The sequence below is a fragment of the Podarcis liolepis genome (assembly GCF_965112155.1).
Source record: "Podarcis liolepis genome assembly, chromosome: W".
NCBI classification, from domain to species: Eukaryota; Metazoa; Chordata; class Lepidosauria; order Squamata; family Lacertidae; genus Podarcis; species Podarcis liolepis.
In genome coordinates this window covers 38497273-38519919 of record NC_139568.1, presented here as the reverse complement: position 1 = coordinate 38519919, position 22647 = coordinate 38497273, and the positions used below count along the sequence as shown (strand labels likewise).

Sequence of the window (22647 nt, the reverse complement as noted above, 5' to 3'; positions counted from 1 at the left end):
AAACATAAAATACATAGCACAGAAAAAAAAGAATTCAAGAGTAATAAGAAATACAAAGCAAAACGGAGATTCAACAAAAAGATAGTTACCAAAAAGAAAAGGAAGTCATAACAAGCACCAACCCACCCCAAGAAAAAAGAAAAAAGAAAAATTATACCTCCAAATATTGTATCTTATTCACTAGTTTTTTGACCTCCTCACACCTCCCTTTCTGTATTCCAATTCAGATATTTAGTTCAGCAAGTTCTTGCCCTCTGTCATTTAACCTTATTCAGCATCATAAACTATGATAAAAATATAATTCCCTTCATTATCAATCCAAGTTTACATATTTTTATTAATCTTCTTACTAACACCACTTATTTCCAATCCAACGTCCTTTTAACATTCATTAATTTTACAGTATTTCTGTAGATAGTCTTTAAATTTTTTCCAATCTTCTTCCACCGACTCTTCTCCCTGGTCTCGGATTCTGCCAGTCATTTCTGCCAGTTCCATGTAGTCAATCACCTTCGTCTGCCATTCTTCCAGAGTGGGTAAATCTTGCGTCTTCCAGTACTTTGCGATGAGTATTCTTGCTGCTGTTGTTGCATACAGAAAAAAAGTTCTATCCTTCCTTGGCACCAAATGGCCGGCAATACCCAAGAGAAAGGCCTCTGGTTTCTTCGGGAAGGTATATTGAAATACCTTTTTCAATTCATTATATATTATTTCCCAGAAAGCCTTAATCTTTGGGCACGTCCACCAAAGGTGAAAGAAAGTACCTTCTGTCTCTTTACATTTCCAACATTTATTATCAGGCAAGTGATAAATTTTTGCAAGCTTGACTGGGGTCATGTACCACCTATAGATCATTTTCATAATATTCTCTCTCAGGGCATTACATGCCGTAAATTTTATACCAGTGGTCCACAACTGTTCCCAGTCAGCAAACATAATGTTATGTCCAACATCCTGTGCCCATTTAATCATAGCAGATTTGACTATTTCATCCTGAGTATTCCATTTTAGCAGCAAGTTATACATCTTTGACAAAATCTTAGTTTTAGGTTCTAAGAGTTCTGTTTCCAGTTTTGATTTTTCCACCTGGAAGCCAATTTTTTTATCTAGATTAAAGGCCTCTCTTATTTGATAATAATGAAGCCAGTCTCGCACTTTATCTTTTAGTTTCTCAAAACTCTGCAACTTCAATTTGTCTCCTTCCTGCTCCAAAATTTCCCAATATTTCAGCCACTTGGCCTCCATATTGAGCTTTTTCTGAGCCTTCGCCTCCATTGGTGACAACCACCTTGGGGTTCTATTTTCAAGTAAGTCTTTGTATCTTGTCCAGACATTAAACAATGCTTTCCTGACAATATGGTTTTTAAATGCTTTATGGGCTTTAACCTTGCCGTACCACAAATATGCGTGCCACCCAAAGACGTTGTTGAAACCTTCTGAATCCAAAATGTCAGTATTTTCAAGAAGTAGCCAATCTTTCAACCAGCAGAAAGCTGCTGATTCGTAATAAAGTTTAAAGTCTGGCAGGGCAAACCCCCCTCTTTCTTTAACATCAGTTAATATTTTAAATTTTATTCTGGGCTTTTTGCCCTGCCAAACAAATCTAGAAATATCTTTCTGCCACTTCTTGAAACAATCCATCTTGTCTACAATTTGTAATGATTGAAACAAAAACAACATTCTTGGCAATACATTCATCTTTATAGCAGCAATTCGACCCAGCAAGGAAAGCTTCAAATTTGACCATATCTCTAAATCTTTTTTAACCTCCGTCCAACATTTTTCATAGTTATCTTTAAACAAATTCCCGTTTTTAGCTGTCATGTTAATCCCCAAGTATCCATCTATACATCATTTTCATAATATTTTCCTTTACATGCGGTGAACTTGACCCCTTTCTTCCACAATCTTTCCCAGTCCTCAAACATTATATTATTTTCTTCATCTCTTGCCCAATCTATCACCACAGATTTGACTTGTTCATCTTTTGTGTGCCACTCCAACAATAGCTTGTACATTTTAGATAAATTTTTATCTTTAGTATCCAACAACTCGGTCTCCAACTTAGATTTTTCATAAGCAAAACCATTTTTCTTATCCAATTTATACAATTCATTGATCTGGTGGTAATGTAACTGTGAAGGGATAATGAGCTGCTTGTGCATAAAATCGTAGTCCCTCAGAGTTTGTTCAAGTCCACAAACCTCTGTCTGTGACGGAGCCCCTCAGACATGGCTCCTCTAGTCACTGGCAGATTCCAACAGTGGTTGCTTTCGGAATCGCTTCCAACATAAAAGCTCCTTAACGGAAACACGTCTTCTGGACTCTCTGCGTGACAGTTTCCGGCGAGGAGTGGGTGTCCCTACAGGAGGTCCTGAAACCTCCCCACTGTTTTTGCTGGAAGTGTCTCTGAGCCATCCCTCCTGCTCACTTCCCCTCAGCTCACCTCCTCTCCCCCTGCTGGTTCCCTCTTCAGCTGCTGAGTCTCTCCCAACCTGTGTGAGCCCTTCCACCTCCCTTCCTTCCGATGGCAGTTCCCTGACATCCACCTCCCCTCCAGGGCCCCCGTCACCCCCTCCCATTCCCTCTCCTCTGGGCGGTGAGGAGGTAAAACCCCGAAAAGAATCCTCTTCATCTTCAGACGTTTCAAACATTTCCCTCCATCGGTTGCCGTTCCGGGTCGCTGAATCCTCCTCCTCCTCGGAATCTGTGAACCCCTCCAACTCCTCTTCCTCATCTGTGGTTGCAAAGTATTCCCTCCGGAACCTCGCTACAGGCTGAGGTTTACGTGGGAACCTCTGATGAAAAGTTTCTATTAAGACCTCGTCATTGACATCCTCTGCCATGACCCAGGTGTTTTCCGACTCCGGTTCCCCTTCCCACATTACCAAATACTCCACTTGATCTCCCCTCCACCTGGAATCGAGGATCTCCGCCACATGGCTGCTGTGTTCCCTTTCCTCCATTGCTGGTCCCCGTGTGAACCTCCCTTCTCTGTCCCCTTTATATGGTGACAGCAACGACCTGTGGAAAACTGGGTGCAGCTTCATGTGGTTCGGTAACCGGAGTCTGAAAGCCACTGGGTTGACCTGTTGCGTGACTTCAAATGGGCCCAATCTTTTGGGTCTTAACTTCTTACAACCCCCTTTGAATGGTAACCCTTGGGTTGACAGCCACACCTGGTCCCCCACCCTAATGGTTTCACCTTCCCTTCTGTTTTTGTCTGCCTGCCTCTTATACTCCTCCTTGGCCCTGTCTAAGTTGAGTTGGAGCTGACGATGGATTGCTTCCATTTCTTCTATGAACTGTTCGGCAGCCGGGACGCTCCATCTCTCCCCTTCCCCCCCTGGGAAAGCCCTGGGATGGCACCCGTAATTAGCCAAAAAGGGGCTCATCCCTGTGGACACGTTCTCCGCATTGTTGTAGGCAAATTCTGCCAACGCCAGCTTCTCCACCCAATCATTCTCTCTGTCATTGACATAACACCTCAGATATTGCTGGAGGATGCCATTGGCTCTTTCCGCCTGCCCGTTGGTTTCAGGATGCCGGGCAGTCGAAAAATTGACCTCTACATGCAGTAAGTTCATGAGCTTCCTCCAGAACCTGGAAGTAAATTGTTTCCCTCGGTCTGAAACCACCCTCAAGGGGGCGCCATGCAACCTAAACACATTTTCTACAAACAATTTTGCTGTTTCTTCTGCCATGACAGCATGTGAGCAGGCTATAAAGTGGCCCATTTTGGTTAACAGGTCTACCACAACCATGATGGCTGTTTTCCCTCTGGACTTTGGCAGATCAGTCATAAAATCTATTGACACTGCTTCCCATGGTCTTTCAGGTGTGGGTAGCGGTTCTAATAACCCCGCCGGCGCCCGCCTCTCCCCTTTGGCTCGCTGGCATTGGTCACAACCTCTCTCATACTCCCGCACATCTTCCCTGACCTTGGGCCACCAAAATTCCCTGGTAACCAGCCACATGGTTTTGTGTTGCCCAAAATGCCCCGCTGTGGGGCTATCGTGCAGCTGCTTGAGTACCTTCCCCCTCAACTCTCCTTCAGGTATATACAGCGCTCCCTTGTAATACAACGCCCTGTTTCTCTCCTCAAAACCTCCGGGTTTGTCTCCCTCCCTCCTGAGACCCCTGAGTTTGTCCTGGGCGTATTCATCATTCTCCGTTCCCTCTACCAGTTCTCTTTGCCCCACCAATGCCGCCCCACACACCCAGCGGTCCTCTGGAATGACATGTCTCTCTTCGGGTGCTCCCTCCCCCTCCAAATATTCAGGTTTGCGTGAGAGAGCGTCCGCCCTAATGTTCTCTGGCCCTGGCACGTAACAAATCTCAAAGTTAAATTTGGAGAACTCCTGGGCCCATCTCACTTGCCGTTGGTTGAGCACTCGTGCCGTTCTCCAATACTCTAGGTTCTTGTGGTCAGTGCACACTTGCACCTTATGTTGTGCGCCAATTAGCAGGTGCCTCCATCTCCGGAAAGCCTCATGAATGGCGAGTAGTTCTCGGTCGTACACCGTGTAGTTCCTCTCGGATTTGTTCAGCTTTCGCGAAAAAAAGGCGCACGGTCTCCACTCTGACTCCTCCTTCCCTGGCTGCAGAAGCACCGCCCCGATCGCTCTGTCTGATGCGTCAGTTTCTACTCGCATCGGTTTTTGTAAATCCACATGCAGGAGCTGTTCTTCAGAGGCGAAGGCCCTTTTTAGTTCCTCAAATGCTCGCTCCGCCTCCTCAGTCCAAACGAATTTCTTCTTACTGCTGAGACAGTCCGTAATGGGCGCCGTCAGGTGTGCAAAGTTTCGGATGAACTTACGATAAAAGTTCCCAAACCCTAGGAACCTCTGCACATCCTTCTTTGTTTTGGGTGTTTTCCATTCCAGCACTGCCTGGACCTTGCCGGGATCCATGGCCAATCCCTTGTCTGACATGCGATACCCCAGGAATTCCACCTCCTTGGTATGAAACTGACACTTCTCCAGTTTCACCCACAGCTGGTTGACTTGCAGCCTGCTCAACACTTCTCTGACGTCTCTCACATGCTGCTCCTCATTCTCAGAATACACCAACACGTCATCTAGGAAGGCCACACAATTCTTGTAAAGCAAAGGCCCCAGTACGTGGTTCATAAACGATTGAAAGCACGCAGAGCCTGCTTGTAGGCCGAAGGGCATAACTAAATATTCAAATGCCCCTAAAGGGGTGAACATGGTGGTTTTCCATTCATCCCCCTTCCTTATACGTATCAGGTTGTACGCCCCCCTTAGGTCCAGCTTTGTAAAAATCTTTCCCTTCCGCACCCTTGTCAAAATGTCGTCAATCCTGGGCATAGGGAAGGCCACTGGTTCTGACACTGCGTTTAAGGCCCTGAAGTCACACACCAGCCTCGGCTTGTCCGTGTTTTTTTTATCCACAAAAAACACTGGGCTGCCTCCCACCACTCTGGACTCTCGGATGAAACCCCTCTTCAGATTATTGTCAATAAACTCCCTTAGTTCTAACATCTCCCTGTCTGACATGGCATACAACTTGCCTACTGGGAGCTGTGCCCCAGGGAGTCAATTGATTTGACAGTCAAAGGGTCTATGCGGGGGTAGTTGGTCAGCTTTCCTTTCGCTGAAAACGTCGCTGAGATCTGCGTATTGTCATGGTACCTTCACTTTCTCCGTTACTTCAGTCCCTGCTAGGGTGGCTTGGGCCCCTGCCGAACCCTTTCCCTCTTTGCAGTGTTCTAAGCAATGTGCTGAACCAAAGGAAACCACTCTCTGATGCCAGCCCACCAGCGGATCATGTAACGCTAGCCAGCTCATCCCCAAAATAATGGGAGCTCCTCCCAAGGTGGCCACATTAAATGCTATCAGTTCGGTGTGCCTTGCCACCTTCATTATCATTGGGACGGTCTGCAAGCTGACTTCTCCTCCCAACAGCTCCCTGCCATCGATCATGGTCACCTGCAGGGGGTTGCTTAAAGGGATCGTCTGTATCTGGTGTTCAGCTGCAAACTCTTTGCTCATGAAATTGCAGGAGCTGCCTGAGTCCAACAGCGCCTTTATCTTTAGAGGGTGTCCGTTTGGCAGCTCTAGCGACACTTCTATCACTAGGGCTGGTTTAGGAGGTTCTGGCTTGGGCACTTTCACTGCTCTTTGGCCTGGCTGCTGTGCCCCGACGGTGGCAGCCAGGCGTTGGCTTTTACTTGCTCCGGTATTTCTTCCTCTCTTCCCTCAACAGCTCCCACCATCCCTTGCCATTCCTTCCTCTGGGGGCAGACTCTGGCAAAGTGACCTGGCTGTTGACAGAGATAGCATTTCCGGGCGCCTTTTCCCTCCTTCTTTCCCCCCTCACTGGGCTTTGAAACTGCGCGCGCGCGCGCTGTTCCGATTTCCATCGGCTCTGCCGGTGGGAAAGTTGGCTCTGGAATGCGGAACTCCTTCCAACGTTCCCCCTTCCCTTCCCGCCTCTCCAAGGCTCTCGCCTCCTGGCGCTCTCCTATGGTCAGCGCAGATTTGGTCAGCTGGTCCATAGAATACGCCCTGGGACTCCGGGAAAGTTCGTCTTTCACAGCCGAAGCAAGCCCTTCTTCAAATAGCATTTGAATGGGTTCCACCAATAAGTCCCACCCCAATCTGTGAACCAGCATGGTGAACTCAGTCCAGTACTCACGGACAGATCGGCTCCCCTGTTTGCAAGCCATTAACTGTCTGCGCACCACTCCCTGCTCAATATCGCTGGAAAACATCAGATCCATGGCACGAAAGAACTTCATCGTGTCCTTTAGGACGTCACTATTCGCTGCCATCAGGGGTCTAACCCAGTCTCTCGCCCCCTTTTCAAGATGCCCAATCACGAAAGCCACTCGCGATTCCTCGTCAGGGAATTCATCAAACTGCAGATTGAGGGCATATTGCATCTCTGTCCGAAAGGCATGATAGTCCTTGGGCTCCCCCCCAAACTTCTGCACCAATCCTGGTACCTTTCTGGCGAGCTGGGTGGCTTTCCCCTTTTTGTCTGCATCCTGAGCCCTCCTCTCCTCAAGCCTCGCCGTCTGCAGCGCTAGCTGGACCTCCAACACCCGGTACCTTTCTTCCAGGCTTGGACTCGCTCCCGCTCCTGCTTCTCCGGTTCCGGATGGGTTGCTCATGATGCCTTCTCCTGCACAAGCTGCTTACAAAGAAAGTCGGAATGCTTTGAAGGGATAATGAGCTGCTTGTGCGTAAAATCGTAGTCCCTCAGAGTTTGTTCAAGTCCACAAACCTCTGTCTGTGACGGAGCCCCTCAGACATGGCTCCTCTAGTCACTGGCAGATTCCGACAGTGGTTGCTTTCAGAATCGCTTCCAACATAAAAGCTCCTTAACGGAAACACGTCTTCTGTCCAACCCCCTGCCAAGCAGGAAACACCATCAGAGCACTCCTGACATATGGTTGTCAAGCCTCTGCTTAAAGACCTCCAAAGTAGGAGACTCCACCACACTCCTTGGCAGCAAATTCCACTGTCGAACAGCTCTTACTGTCAGGAGTTTCTTCCTAATGTTTAGGTGGAATCTTCTTTCTTGTAGTTTGGATCCATTGCTCCGTGTCCGCTTCTCTGGAGCAGCAGAAAACAACCTTTCTCCCTCCTCTATATGACATCATTTTATATATTTGAACATGGCTATCATATCACCCCTTAACCTCCTCTTCTCCAGGCTAAACATGCCCAGCTCCCTTAACCGTTCCTCATAAGGCATCGTTTCCAGGCCTTTGACCATTTTGGTTGCCCTCCTCTGGACACGTTCCAGTTTGTCAGTGTCCTTGAATTGTGGTGCCCAGAACTGGACACAGTACTCCAGGTGAGGTCTGACCAGAGCAGAATACAGTGGCACTATTACTTCCCTTGATCTAGATGCTATACTCCTATTGATGCAGCCCAGAATTGCATTGGCTTTTTTAGCTGCCGCGTCACACTGTTGGCTCATGTCAAGTTTGTGGTCAACCAAGACTCCTAGATCCTTTTCACATGTACTGCTCTCAAGCCAGGTGTCACCCATCTTGTATTTGTGCCTCTCATTTTTTTTTGCCCAAGTGCAACACTTTACATTTCTCCCTGTTAAAATTCATCTTGTTTGTTTTGGCCCAGTTCTCTAATCTGTCAAGGTCATTTTGAAGTGTGATCCTGTCCTCTGGGGTGTTAGCCACCCCTCCCAGTTTGGTGTCATCTGTAAATTTGATCAGGATGCCCTTGAGTCCATCATCCAAGTCGTTGATAAAGATGTTGAATAAGACCTGGCCCAAGACAGAACCCTGTGGCACCCCACTAGTCACTCTTCTCCAGGATGAAGAGGAACCATTGATGAGCACCCTTTGGGTTCGGTCAGTCAGCCAGTTACAAATCCACTGAGTGATAGCATAGTCAAGACCACATTTTACCAGCTTCTTTACAAGAATATCATGGGGCACCTTGTCAAATGCCTTGCTGAAATCAAGGTAGGCTATATCCACTGCGTTCCCTTCATCTACCATCCTTCTTATCTTCCATTCAATTTCTTGATTTACTAACTGTGAATATTGAACCTGTAGGGCTTTAATTTCTTTTTGGATCTGCAGATTCTTTGGGTTTCCTCTAAGCTTCTTCTCTTTATCGTTTAGTTGTTCCATAATTTTATCTTTTGTCTCATTCTGTGACTTTCTCCTAATTGTGTTTTGTTGTATCAGAAACCCTCTCATTACCGCTTTGCTGGCCTCCCAAATAACCCTTATTTCCGTTCCTTGATTCATATTAAGTTCAAAATAATCCTTTAGGGTTTTGGGGGCCTTATTAACAATTAATGAACTTCTCAACAGATCATCATTCAGTTGCCATCTGAAGGAGCCTCCCCAGGGCGTTTTCCAACAGGTTGCGGAACAACTCCAGGCACGCCTGGAGGATGCGGACCATTTGGATCCCTTCCATTTGCGATTCAGGCTTCATCATGGGACTGAAACTGCCTTGGTCGTGCTGGTTGATGAGCTTGCAGGGCAGCAGCTGAAGGAGGAGCAAAAAAGGGTTTTCTTGTGTGTGTGTGTTTCTTTGTGGCTGATTAGCTGTTTTCCCTGTGCAAGTTTGATCCATCTTTTAGATTTAGGGGAGCTAGTCTCAAACGTTTGTTGGGGGAGACCTAGGTTTTTTGGGGGGGGGTTAATTGTCCTGTCTTCACGCTTTTTAAGATGGAGGGCCACTGTAGCCACCCCCAACGACACGTTTTCAAGATGGAGGGTGAGGGAACAGCTGCAGTCGCCTGCGGTTCCTGCGCAAGGTTGCAGGCAGCTTTACCTGCAGCAATTGTATGTTGATTGCCCTCTTAGAAGACAAAGTCCAGCAACTGGAGGAACGTGTAGCTACGCTCCAAAGAATTAGAGAGCTGGAGCTCTTCTTGGAAGCAACAGAGCACACCGTCTCCACCAAGGAGGAGACAGGGGACTCCCCTGAGAAGGAGGCTAGTTCACCAACACAGGTGCCAGATATATGGAGAAACGTGACTCAAAGAAGTAGGACGCCCAGGGTTCGCTCTGATTGTTTAGAAATACACAATCGCTTTGAAGTCCTCTCCCCTAGCATGGAAGACGGAGAACAGACTCCATTTGAGGATCTCTCCCTCAAGACGAGCAGCAAAGTCAGTCCTCAGGGAATGTGCAGGCGACCTTGGAACGGACAGCTCACGGAAGAACCCCGACCAAACCTAAGAGTGTAGTGTAGTGGTGATAGGGGATTCCCTACTGAGGGGAACAGAAGCAGTGATCTGTGGGCCTGACAAGATGTCTCGGGAAGTGTGCTGTCTCCCCGGGGCTAAGATCCAAGATGTAACTGAACGACTGCAAGGAATCATAAAACCCACTGACAAATACCCCTTCCTCTTGGTTCATGTGGGAACCAATGACACTGCAAGCAATAGCCTCCAGAAGATCAAAAGAGACTACGAGGCTCTGGGCAGGAAATTGAAGCAATTAAATGCACAAATTGTCATCTCATCTGTCCTCCCAGTTGAACGACGTGGCCCAGGGAGAGAGGGAAAAATAGTGGAAGTGAACAGCTGGCTTCGCAAATGGTGTAAACAGGAAGGGTTTGGATTCTTAGATCACGGACTGCAGTTTCTTGAAGATGGACTTCTGGCAAGCGATGGGCTGCACCTCACAACGATTGGGAGGAATGTTTTTGCCAAAAATCTCAGAAACCTCATCAGGAGGGCTTTAAACTAACTAATGTGGGGGAGGGAGACAGTGCTCCTGAAGATAGGAGTCTATCAATTGATGAAGATGATCATCCAAATGTCATAGACCAAATGGAGCAAACAGCACGCAGACCTAGTGGTGGGAGGAAAAAATCCTTAAATAAGAGACACGGGGGAATGATTAATGGACTTCAATGTCTGTACACTAATGCACAAAGCATGGGAAATAAACAAGATGAGCTTGAGCTTGAGCTCTTGGTACAGCAAACTAAATATGGCATAATAGGCATCACTGAAACCTGGTGGGATAAGCCCCACGATTGGAATGTAATAATGGAGGGATACAATCTATTTCAGAGAAACAGACCAGACAAGAAAGGAGGAGGAGTGGCGTTATATGTCAGGGAGTTCATGATGGCTGGGAGTTTGTTAAGAGGGAGATAGTAAAAGCACAACTTCAGGCAATACCAATGAGACGGAAACATGGAAGGTGCCTAAAGAAGCCAGGGTGGCTAAAGAACTTTTAACTGAGTTAAGATTAAAAAAGGATGTGTACAAAAAATGGAAAAGGGGGGAAACCACCAAAGAGGAATTCAACCAAATAGCCAGCATGTGTTAGACACAAAGTCAGAAAAGCTAAAGCACAGAATGAACTCAGGCTTGCTAGAGAGGTTAAAAGCAACAAAAAAGGCTTTTATGAGTATGTCCGTAGCAAAAGGAAGAACAAAGAAACAGTGGGGTCACTCAGAGGAGAAGATGGTGAAATGCAAACAGGGGACACAGAAAGGGCTGAACTCCTCAATGCCTTCTTTGCCTCAGTCTTCTCCGATAAAGAAAACAATGCCCGACCTGAAGAATTTGGAGCAAATGATTCAGCAAAGGAAACACAGCCCAGAATAACTAAGGAGATAGTACAAGAATACTTGGCTAGTTTAGATGTATTCAAGTCTCCAGGGCCAGATGAACTGCATCCAAGAGTATTTCTATTGTGGTGGAGTCTCTTTCTTTGGAGGTCTTTAAGCAGAGGCTTGACAACCATATGTCAGGAGTGCTCTGATGGGGTTTCCTGCTTAGCAGGGGGTTGGACTCGATGGCCCTTGTGGTCTCTTCCAACTCTATGATTCTATGATTCTATGAAAGGAACTGGCAGATGTGATCTCAGAACCACTGGCAGTCATCTTTGAGAATTCCTGGAGAACAGGCGAAGTCCCGGTAGACGGGAGGAGGGCAAATGTTGTCCCTATTTTCAAAAAGGGGAAAAGAGAGGACCCAAATAATTACCGCCCAGTCAGTCTGACATCAATACCAGGGAAGATTCTGGAGCAGATCATTAAGCAAACAGCAGATCATTAAGCAAACAGTCTGTGAGCACCTAGAAAGGAATGCTGTGATCACCAATAGTCAGCATGGATTTCTGAAAAATAAGTCATGCCAGACTAACCTGATCTCGTTTTTTGACAGAATTACAAGTCTGGTAGATGAAGGGAACGCAGTGGATGTAGCCTACCTTGATTTCAGCAAGGCATTTGACAAGGTGCCCCATGATATTCTTGTAAAGAAGCTGGTAAAATGCGGTCTTGACTATGCTACCACTCAGTGGATTTGTAACTGGCTGACTGACCGAACCCAAAGGGTGCTCATCAATGGTTCCTCTTCATCCATCTCGTTTTTTGACAGAATTACAAGCCTGGTAGATGAAGGGAACGCAGTGGATGTAGCCTACCTTGATTTCAGCAAGGCATTCGACAAGGTTTTCTATGATTTTCCTTAGCTTCCTCTGCAGTCTGTCTAGTTGAGTTAGATTCCTTAACTAGTGTCTCTATAGCTTCTGTGTTAGAATTAACTTTTTCTTCCAATCTTTTTATACTTTGTGTATTTTGGTCCAATTTCTGTGAATTTTGGTCCAATTTTTTATTCATTTGTTCCAAAGAATTGTTAATTTTGCTTAAAACAAGAGCCCAATCCTCTTCCGATGGCATTCCTCCTTTTGATTTGGTATACATTGACACAGCTGCAGAGGGAGCAGGTGGGCCAGATGTAGAAGCTCTCCGAAAGGTCCTGCCGTGAAGGGAAATTCTGCTTCTCCACATAACTGTGGCATTATGGGAAGTTCTTGCTTCTTTTCTCTTGCATTCTGGGAAGTCTCGCTTATAAGCTTTTCTCTGCTTCTGCACACACTGTACAACCTGTTCTAAATACCAAGACATTCCCTCATTTCCCTAGACTGCTCAGTTCATCTTAAGTTCATGAAAAACACTATGACCTGTACTTAATGCACAGCTGACCACATCTACGGAATTCACTTATTATATTCTTTCATGTTATGATCAATCATTAGTAATTGTTTTAGTCATGCTATATCAATCTTTAGTTATAATTTAATTAGGAGGTTTCATGCCTGTCTAGTTCCAGCTTCATTTCCCAGCCTTTAATCTATCGGTGATTAATGTTCACATGTAATTCCCGCCTTGTACTTATGTTAACCAATCAGCAACAAGTTGCTTTGTGTTTGTATCGACCAATCAGCCACAAGCACACCTGTGGCAATGTTTGTAATATTCAATAAAAGAGAGTTCCCGGGGTTCGCCCCGGCAGACACCTCTCTCATGACACCTGCTACTCGTCTGTTGTGGTTTCATTCCAACATCTGGTGACCCCGACGTGATTCATTCCAACACTGCCGGATCTAGTTGTCTTTTCCTGTAATGAGTCTATTTTTTCCTTCCCATCTGCCATAACACTCAAAGCTTCTCAAGGTCAGATACAGTCCCAGAGTTTTATCTTTAAAACTGGAAAATTCCACTCCTTATGACAGTTTCAAAAACCTCCTCTAGAGGGAAGCAATTGTTGTTTATCTTATATTAGTCCAAAGTATCCTTTTCTTTTTGTCTTTCTCTTTAAAGTTACTCTAACAAGTTATGCCAGTATATTTAATATCAAACTTTAGTTCAGAAACATAGTTGAAACTTTTAAGCCAAGAGAAAATAATTGCAACAGAGTTTCACTCACTGACAGTCAAATGGTCTATTCGCAGACAATGCGGAGCTCCACAATGCAGCTATTTTAATGGCTGCCGTTCCCAGGTTCCGAGCGGTAAAAAGTTAACTTTTACCCTCTTTTTCTGCAGGCAAATAATGTCCAAAAATCCCCCCCCCTTTTCCCCTGCAACCAAGGGGGGGGGGTCGCTATTTTTATACTGAAGATTTAGATGTCAAAAGCAGTCTCTCAGGCTTTAGTTTAAAACTCCTTGCTTCCCACTATTTACAAAAAAAGGAAGGCGGACTTCCTGTTTTACGCCTCCCCCGTTCGTGGCCAAATTCAGCTTGTTTAAAGTCCAATTTCTTCACTTTACCCACAGGTAGTTACTTTAGATCCAAATGTCCACAGGAAAAAGGTCAGCGCTCCCCGGCAATGGCTGTGCGGCTTCACTCCGCGAAAGTAGCATTCTGTTCACAGCACCGCGCCTCTCACCCCACTTCGCTCCGGAGCCCTTAAAAAGGATTCCCCGTGAGTAGGGGGGCGCTCCAGGTGCCCTGCCGAACCCCCACGTTCCCAGGCTTCCTCCACCTGAGATTTCTAACGGGTCCCCGCCTTCGCCGTGGTGAGCGACCCAGTTTTCACGGAGCTAGTTTCTCCGCTTAGAGGAGCTCCGCCATTAGCCGCTGGCGCTGTCCCCAGAAGTCCGACACCTCCCTTTCCATGAAGGCGCAGATTGCAGCTATAACAAAGACGGCATTTTTTCATCTCCACCAAGCTAAGCAGTTGGCTCCTTACCTCTCTCGCCCTGACCTAGCCACTGTGATCCACGCGACGGTCACCTCCAGACTGGATTATTGTAACTTACTCTACGTGGGGCTGCCCTTGAGACTGACCCAGAAACTCCAGTGGGTGCAGAATGCCGCGGCGAGATTCCTTACAGGGTCCTCGCTGCAAGATCACACTCACCCGGTGCTATACCATCTGCACTGGCTCCCGGTGGAGTACAGGATCAGGTTTAAGGTGCTGGCTTTAACCTTTAAAGCCCTATACGGCCTAGCCTTCTGGGAAATGATTTATAATGAGCTAAAAAAGGTGTTTAAGTACACCTTTCCCAAGAAACCAGAGGCCTTCCTCCTGGGCATTGTCGGCCAGAAGGTGTTAAAGAAGGACAGAACTTCCTTTATGTATGCAACGACAGCAGCAAGAATTCTCATCGCAAAATACTGGAAGACACAAGATTTACCCACACTGGAAGAGTGGCAGACGCAATTGATGGACTATATGGAATTGGCTGAAATGACTGGCAGAATCCGAGATTTGGGAGAAGAAACAATGGAGGAGGACTGGAAAAAATTTAAGGACTATCTACAAAAATATTATAAGTTATATGAATGTTAAGAATTTGCACGATTTGGAAAATCTAGCTTCAGCAATAAGATTTGATGCTATGGGAATTTAAGTTATACTAATGAAAGGACTAATGTTTAAAATAATACTACATTTGTTTTTAGAGTAAACTGATAATAAGTATTTTAAACCTAAAATATAATTATTTGAGAGAACAAAAGAACGCATGAAACAAGGTTATAATTTGCTGATATTTTTATTGTGAAGAACGCATGGTGAGGGAGACGTGGGGAAGTCCGGTTGGTTATGGAAAAACGTTTTGGAAAGATGATTCTCTTTTTCTTTCTTTTTTTCTTTTCTGTTATTCTTTTGTATGTCTGACTCGGTATCTGTATTTGGAAAAAATGCAATAAAAATATTATTTTAAAAAAATAAAATAAAGCCCTATACGGCCTAGGACCCTCATACCTACGGGACTGCCTCTCCTGGTATGTCCCACAGAGGAACTTACGGTCTTCAAACAAAAACATCTTGGAGGTCCCGGGCCACAGAGAGGTTAGGCTGGCCTCAACTAGAGCCAGGGCTTTTTCAGCTGTGGCTCCGATCTGGTGGAACGCTCTGTCACAAGAGACTAGGGCTCTGCGGGACTTGACATCTTTCCGCAGGGCCTGCAAGACAGAGCTGTTCCACGAGGCCTTTGGCCCAGGGCACAGCCTGACTCCCTCCTTTGGCAATCTTCACAGAACTCTAGCCCAATGGTTGCCATCAATTTGATTTGAATTAATTTTAGAATGAAATGGTTTCTAATGTTGCATTATTTTATTGTTGTTAGCCGCCCTGAGCCCGGCTTTGGCTGGGGAGGGCGGGATATAAATAAAATTTGTATTTCAAACGAATCCGCAAGCTAGCTTCCAGGTATATTGAGGGGAATCTGCTCTGCTACATCACTTACTAGCATGAGTGAAGGAAGGATAATACTTATTCAATATATCCTTGCCTACTATCCTTAACATTCCCACAACCCCCCCCCCATCTCATTTGTTCTTGCAACAGCAGTGTGTAAAATACAGGTTATATTCCCATTTTACATATGAGAAAAGTGAGGTGCAACAGCCCACCTACTGACTCAAGTAATCTCTCCAATCTACCATGTGCTCCCTCGCTTGCTCTCTCACTGTTTACATAGTTTTCTATTTCAGACAAGAAGTGTGGAGTTTTCTTTAACTTCATAAAAGTGTGGTTTGTTTCCTTCTCAATCAGTTTCACCTCTCTTTTGGGGATGAGTGGTGGTGGTAAAGAGAGAAGTGTATTTAGGATGGCACCATACGACATTCCTTTTCTCTACAGAGTCGGGGAAGTTGACCTTGTGGATGGGTTCCAGGGCCGTGAGAAGGACTGTATCATTGTGTCCTGTGTTCGAGTGAACAGCATGCAAGGATCAGTTGGGTAAGACTTTGCTGTCACAGTGCGAGGTGACAACTGAGGTGCCTCAACTTGGCAATTCTGACACTTAAGATGTGATCCTTGGGGTGGTCAAGTATGTGGGCCACTGTCCACAATTCAAGGTTGGAACAAGGGGTGTTGGAGCCCCTATGGTGGTCTTGTACTCCACTCTTGACCACCTGTGATGCCCATAAGGGATCTTATGAGAGGAGTTCCCAAAGTGTGGCACTCTGGCAGGGCCAAGGCTGTGTTAGCTTCCTCATTTCACCTCCCTTATCCCAATGAATTTACAATTCCTTATGTTGGTGAATCTGGGAGGGGGCTTCCACTGTGTCTAGCTGGGGGGGGGGGAGAAGAGGGGGCCTCTAACCAGTGGTAGCAACTCTTCTGGCTCTTCCAGAAAAAAGTAGCAGGATGTGAAAGTGCCTGCCTGTCCCACAACCCAAAAACTGTGTGTATGTGCCCTTCTGTCAAACTGCCTGGAAGGAACCTAATGGCAGTCTAGGGTAGCACACAATAAAAGCCAGATCTTGAAGCCAGAAGTTTATATTGTAAGTGGAGGTGCAGTGTGTGTTGAAGGTGAGGGGCACTTTGTCAGCTTACAACTGAACTATATATCTGGGAGGTGCAAGGCCAGAAGGAAGCATTGGGCTTTGGGGCAGAATGGAGGGCAGAGTGCCTCTCTTGCCTCTCCTCTTCTGTAGCTTCAGATGGGTCACAAAATGGGGAGCCCCTATCAGAGGGCTCCTGGCTTCGATGGGTCCAGTGCTTTTAGACGCGCCCCAGAAGAACTGCTGTTCAAGTGTCAAGGTGGGAGTCGAGAGCAGGTCAGGAATAACTCACAAGGGGCTGAACTCAGGCAAGCAGGGTTGGACTTCTTTTTATTATTTTATTTAAAAGTTGGGGGGGGGGGGTTAGAAGGAGAAAAAATTTCACTGTTGTGCTAACGATGCATTTCTGTTTTTCAAGTCACCTGAATCACAACAAATAGTATTACAGTGGTGCCCCGCAAGACGAATGCCTCGCAAGATGGAAAACTCGCTAGACGAAAGAGTTTTGGAGGTGCTTCGCAAAAGGACAATGTCTTGCGAGTTCCTGCTGGTTTTTTTCCCTTCCCCCCTTTTTCTAAGCCACTTATCAGCTGATCCGATCAGCAGATAAGCCGCTAATAGCGCTAATCCGCTAATCCTTCAATGGGCTTGCTTCGCAAGACGAAAAGACCGCTAGACGAAGAGAATCACAGAACGGATTCTTTTCGTCTTGCGAGGCACCACTGTACTCCACCAACAGGTTGTGCTGGATAGGCAGCTGAAGGTCCTGACATGGAATGAAGCTGGTTTCCACCACCAGCCCACTTCCTTTCCACATGTGTTTTTTTATGGTGGTGGGGGTGTCTGCGCTTGGAAGCCACATGGTAGCGGGTAGGGAGCAGCTGAAATTGCAAAAGCAGAGCATGGACTGATTTTAAGATTTATTCCTCCTTGGTGGGAATGCCTGAAACTGTTTTAATGCCTTTGAAATTTAAACAGGGATTTAGTTGAACCCCACAGTGGTAGCTAGTAGGGCACTGTGGACATAGCTGCTCATCCTGAGCCAGCCTTACATACAGGGTTTTTTCCCCATCCCTAGGTGTCAGAGGCTTTATGCTGTCAAGACGGCATAGATAAAACTCCGGGCTCACGGCCAGTTCCAATCTATTTGATTTATTGACAAAGTTCAAAAGTACATCTCCAGTGTTTCAATTAACGTCCGACCCCTTTGGCACAGTTGCCGCGTCTGCTCCCCCCCCTTTATTTTTACCCAGCATGCAAGTCTGCGGAAACCCCGCCCCTGACTTCCTCTGTGTACAGAATGACTTGTTCCAGGCTCCTCCTCCCCCCCCCCGCCTCTGACTCGCTGTCAGATGACAGGCTGCTAATGATCTCTTTAGGCTCTCTATAAGTGCTGGTTTCTGTTCTTAAATCTTCTCCCGTCTTCCTCTCCCTGACACTAGGTTTCTGAAGAGTCTGCAGCAATTGAATATCACCATCACCCGAGCCAAGTACAGTCTCTTCATCCTTGGACACCTGCAAACGCTCATGGTACGTGGAAGAAGAAATAAAGACCTTTGTGGAGGGTTAATGGTGGTGTCCTGGGCTTGGCCCAAAGACACCTGGATTTATACACACACACAAACTCCCCATATCACCTCCAAAAGCTATAAATCAAGCCTACTTCATAGGGTTGTTTGGAAGGAGAGCATAACAGGATTCAGGGGTGCCCACAGGATTTTCTGAGCACAGTACCCTGTATAGATTGGGCCCTCTGCCCACACTTGCAAAAGAGGGCACACGTTGGCTCTGCTGGCTGTGGCAAGTGGGAGTTGTAGTTCAAAACATCTGGAAAGCATCAGGCTGGCCAAAAGGTGTCGTAAGTAATTATGTATTTTGAACCAGCAGTGTTAGGGAAAATATTGGGCAGCATTTGCTTATTTATTGAATTTATGTTCTGCCCAAATGAGCCCAGTGTAGTAAACATGCCACACACAGAATAAATGTTAAAGCATTCTAAAAACAGCTACGATTAAAAATCGGGGGGGGGGGGGAGGGCTTTCTCTCATCCAGTGATCTCAGCATTGCTAGGAACAGTGTTCTTCAACCACCAAAAGTGCCTGGCTAAACAAACATGTTTTCAAATGCCTCCTGAAAGGCAATGATGAGGGAGAAAGGCATAGCTCCCCAGGGAGGGCATTCCACAAAGAGGGAGCCACCACTGAGAAGGCCCTGTCGCTTGTGGGTGCCCAGAGGAACCTGAAACTCAGGTTTCATAAATTATAAAACAATTAGGTTACTTTAGGTCTTTCCACAATTGAGCTTAAACTGGCAATACTATATTCCAGAGCTAAGGAAGCTCTGCTGCCTCCCAGTGTTGCTGGACTACAACTCCTGTCTTCTGACCTTTAGCTATGCTGGCTGGGGCTGGTGGGAATTGGAACCCAACAACACAGCTTCCCCACCACTCCTATTTTTCATGCAAGACCAAGCATGGCACTTCAGGGGGTGGACCATTTGATCTGATCCACCAAGGTTGTTCGTGAGAGGCTGTAAGGGCAGGGACTGGGAATCCTACAGCCCTACAGATGTTGTACAACTCCCATCAGCCACAGCCAGCATAGCCAATGGTCAAGGGATGGTGGGAGATGTAGTTAAGCAGCATATAGAGGGCCACAGAAGTTCTCCACTCGTCTCAGTGTTTTAAAATGCCAAACTGTGTGGTGGGGAGGGTTTATTTCAAGCAGAGAAAGGGATCGGGTTCTCTACCATGCCAGTTGCTTCTGCGCCATCAGACTCTTCTCTATCCTGACACTTTTCTCCCAGTCAGGCTCTTGGACTGGGAGTGAGCCCTGTCGGGAGAAAAGTAAGTGGAGTGGGGGAGACCTCAGCACCCTCTTTCCCATCCTGCCACTTTTCTGTGTGAAATCACAATCACTCACATACGTATGCACTCAGTCTTATTATGGTCACTTTTGTCAGTCTTGTACTGCAATGACTTTGCCACTAGAGGGCCTCCAATCCAGATTTATCCATTTGGAAGTCCTGGTGATGATGGTTTGCTGATGCTCCTGTAAAGTGGCAGAGTTGTTAGTGGACTTGCATTAAACAATATTTGTTTCTCTGTCACTGGTGGTTCTATAGCTGCAGTGAGGAGGGAAGGATAATTGTAGCCTATGTACAAATGAATTGGAGGGATTCTCTGTTGTGTGTTCAGAAGCCACTGTTTACCAGTGAGTGCAATCCAAAGGAAGTTCTGTGTCCTAATTTCTACTGACACCCATTATTAGTGGTCTTTAGTATTTCAGATTAATTTAGCCAGTCTTTTTCAAGCTAAGGTCTCCTCCATTTTTCCTTGTGGAATGCTGTTGAGAGGCATACTCCAAAAGCAGATGGAGCCAGAGACCCACACAATCACACTCGCCCTCTCCTGCAGTGCAACAGAAGTTAGAAGAATCTCCTTAGAGGGAGCAGGTGGGATTGACAAGTTGAAGGGTGGTGGGCTGACTGGGAATGCTGGGGGGGACTGATTTGGTCACCAGGTTCCTGTCCCTGCCTTCGAAGAAAAGAGAACTGGGAGCAAGCTACAACAGCCTCTACTTTGAGGCAGCAGGATTAACTTCGAATCCATGAATTTTCCCAACTCTTGCTTATAAACCGTCACTACCGCACCTGCCCAGTCTCCTGTCCTAATAATTTATTGTTTCTTAAAATAAAATAAAAACCATTGTAGGAAAATGAAGATTGGAATGCTTTGATTCAAGATGCTCAGAAAAGAGGTGCCATCATCAAGACCTCCAGTGCCAAATACAATGTTCCTTGCTATGCAAGTGATGCTAAGAAGATCTTGAAGCCCATGGCAGTCCAGCAGAGCCAAACAAGGACAGGTGAGTGCAGCATCTGAGTTGCATGGAGCTCCTGGACAACATACCTGGCAATACTCAGCTGGTGCTCCTGCTCCAGGAAACAGTGAGGCATGGCCCTTGCCAGTATCTCAGGATTCCTCTTCCCTAAAGCCATTCTTTCCTACACAGGCTAAACCTGTCCAAGAGCTGGCCAAAAGATCCAGCAATGAAAGTGAAGGCCTCAGATGAATTGCTGGAAATCTAGGCCCCCCTTGATGCCAAGCGACAGAGGACAATGCAGTAGCCCCACAGTCCCTCCCGTATACTCAGAACCTTTTATTGTGGCTGCTGGTGTACTTTGCTCCACAGCCTTTTCCTGGATTGCAAGGTCATCTGCCTGAAAGATAATGCATAGTGATTGTTTTCTATATCATGGAGAGTTAGGCAGCCTGCGTCCTGTGCTGTAAACTTCAAGAAATCACACACTGTAAATGTTGGGTGTAGTGTATATTTGTACGGCATGTAGAGAAACTTATCTTTTAGAGGTGAAACAGGCCTGGCTGTGGCCACAGTTAAATCACATGCCACCGGGGCGAGTGTCCTGACATGTGCCTTGTCACATGCAAACAGCTCACCATGAGAGTTTGGCTTGCTGGTGTCTCAGGTTAGCATGTCCACCCCTCATTGGGCCAGCACGCCTGGGTGAGTGCTGAAGTTGTTCCTGCTGCCATATTTCTTTCTGGCCCTAAAATTTAATTTGGCGAGAGCGACACCACTTATTTCTTAGTTCACATTTTTATTCTTTTGTATACATGATAAAAATATTTATAGATAATAATTTGAAAAGAAGGCACTGTGTACATAATGTTGCAACAGGGAACATAGCAGGCATTTCATAGAAGTGATTTGTGCGGATTTCTGCAAGTGTAAAAGATGAAGATTTCCTTTTGCATTGGATCTGCTGCCACTTATGAGCCAAGGAGCCATGGGCCAAGTGCATCCTCACATTGCAGCCTCCCCGACAAATTGACATCCAGCAGTCTGGCAAGATGAGCTTTGGCAGGAGAGACTGTAATCTAACCTGGTGCCTTCCAGATGTTTTGGGCTACAATTCCCATCAGCCCTGGCCAGCTGTATGACGCTGAAACTGATGTGAGAGCGCAAAACCTTCACTGACTGGGGCTGATGGGAGTTGTAGTCCAAAACATCTGGACAGCATCTGGTTGGAGAAGTTTGCAGGCTGGAGAGGACTGTTATGATTATCACTGATGTTTTGGAATGTGTTTCTAATGTACATCGCCCTGAGATCTTTTGATAAAGGGCAGTATATCGATCAAATCATTATTATTACTACTACTCTGACAGTTAATTCTTGGTTTCCTTCACATAGAACAGGAGATCAAAAAATGCTATTCAGCAAAGTGTTCGAGCAGCATTAACATTTTGGTACAACTGTCTGCTTCTTCAGTGTAATAGCTGAAATGTAAATTTAAAAGTACATTTACATTTTTTGAGAAAAATAAAACCGAAAGTAATGAAATACAAATTGTTTTCACAATATGTTCTGCTTTTTCTGAATTGTATGTGTGTTGGCCTCAGAGATGATTTTTAATAGAGAGGAGTTCCCTTCAGCTATTTCCCTCTTGCTCTCTCTTGTGTCCAACTTGTGAAGTAACCTCAGTGGCCTTACAACTGTTTAGTGTGCTGTACCCAAGGCGGTAAGGTCAAAGGAAAGGAGCTAGACAAAGAATGATCCAATAAGTCCTCAACAGCAGAACAGGCGGATGATAATGGTATGCTACAATGGCTGTGAGGGCGGATGAAGGCTGCAGCAGATAAGAATCTACTGGTTGTCGTGATTACTCAGGCCATCAGAATAGAGGCTTACTGCGAAGACTGCACATTGGTCAGCGTGCACTGATCTACACACACACAAAACAAATTCACAAACAGGCATCTTTCAAAAGCCAGTCCCAAACCTGTTATGACCAATTAGGTCCTTTTAATCTGTTTACATGTTTAGCATAGATGAGACCCAGTACACTCTAGGAAGGCACAAGTAAACCCCAGACAACCAATACTGGATTTTCTCTATAACATTGCTTTATTGATCAACAAACATGACAAGACAGGGAACATGCACTCAGTCATATACGCATCCATACATCTCCCAAACTCACCACTCTTCACTGAATGGGCCAGATTCAGTAAGAGTCACGGGTGACCAGACGCCAGCGCTGTCAAATGTCTGGCACACAACTGAGGCTGGAGAGCTTTGTCATTTATACACCTTGTTCATTTGATGTGTGGCATTACAC

The 22647-nt window shown here is 46.0% G+C and overlaps 1 protein-coding gene across 1 annotated transcript in view; it reads left to right on the top strand.

Annotated features, from left to right (window-relative positions):
• The window catches only part of LOC310697764 (putative helicase senataxin), a 302418-nt gene extending 280543 nt beyond the window's left edge, over positions 1-21875 (top strand). The window contains exons 23-26 of the mRNA XM_083484422.1: positions 15859-15957; positions 17948-18035; positions 20218-20371; positions 20519-21875. Coding sequence (XP_083340548.1) covers positions 15859-15957; positions 17948-18035; positions 20218-20371; positions 20519-20523 — 346 coding nt within the window. The 3' untranslated portion in view covers positions 20524-21875. The remainder of the gene's footprint in view (positions 1-15858; positions 15958-17947; positions 18036-20217; positions 20372-20518) is intronic.
• The last annotated feature ends 772 nt before the right edge of the window (positions 21876-22647 follow it).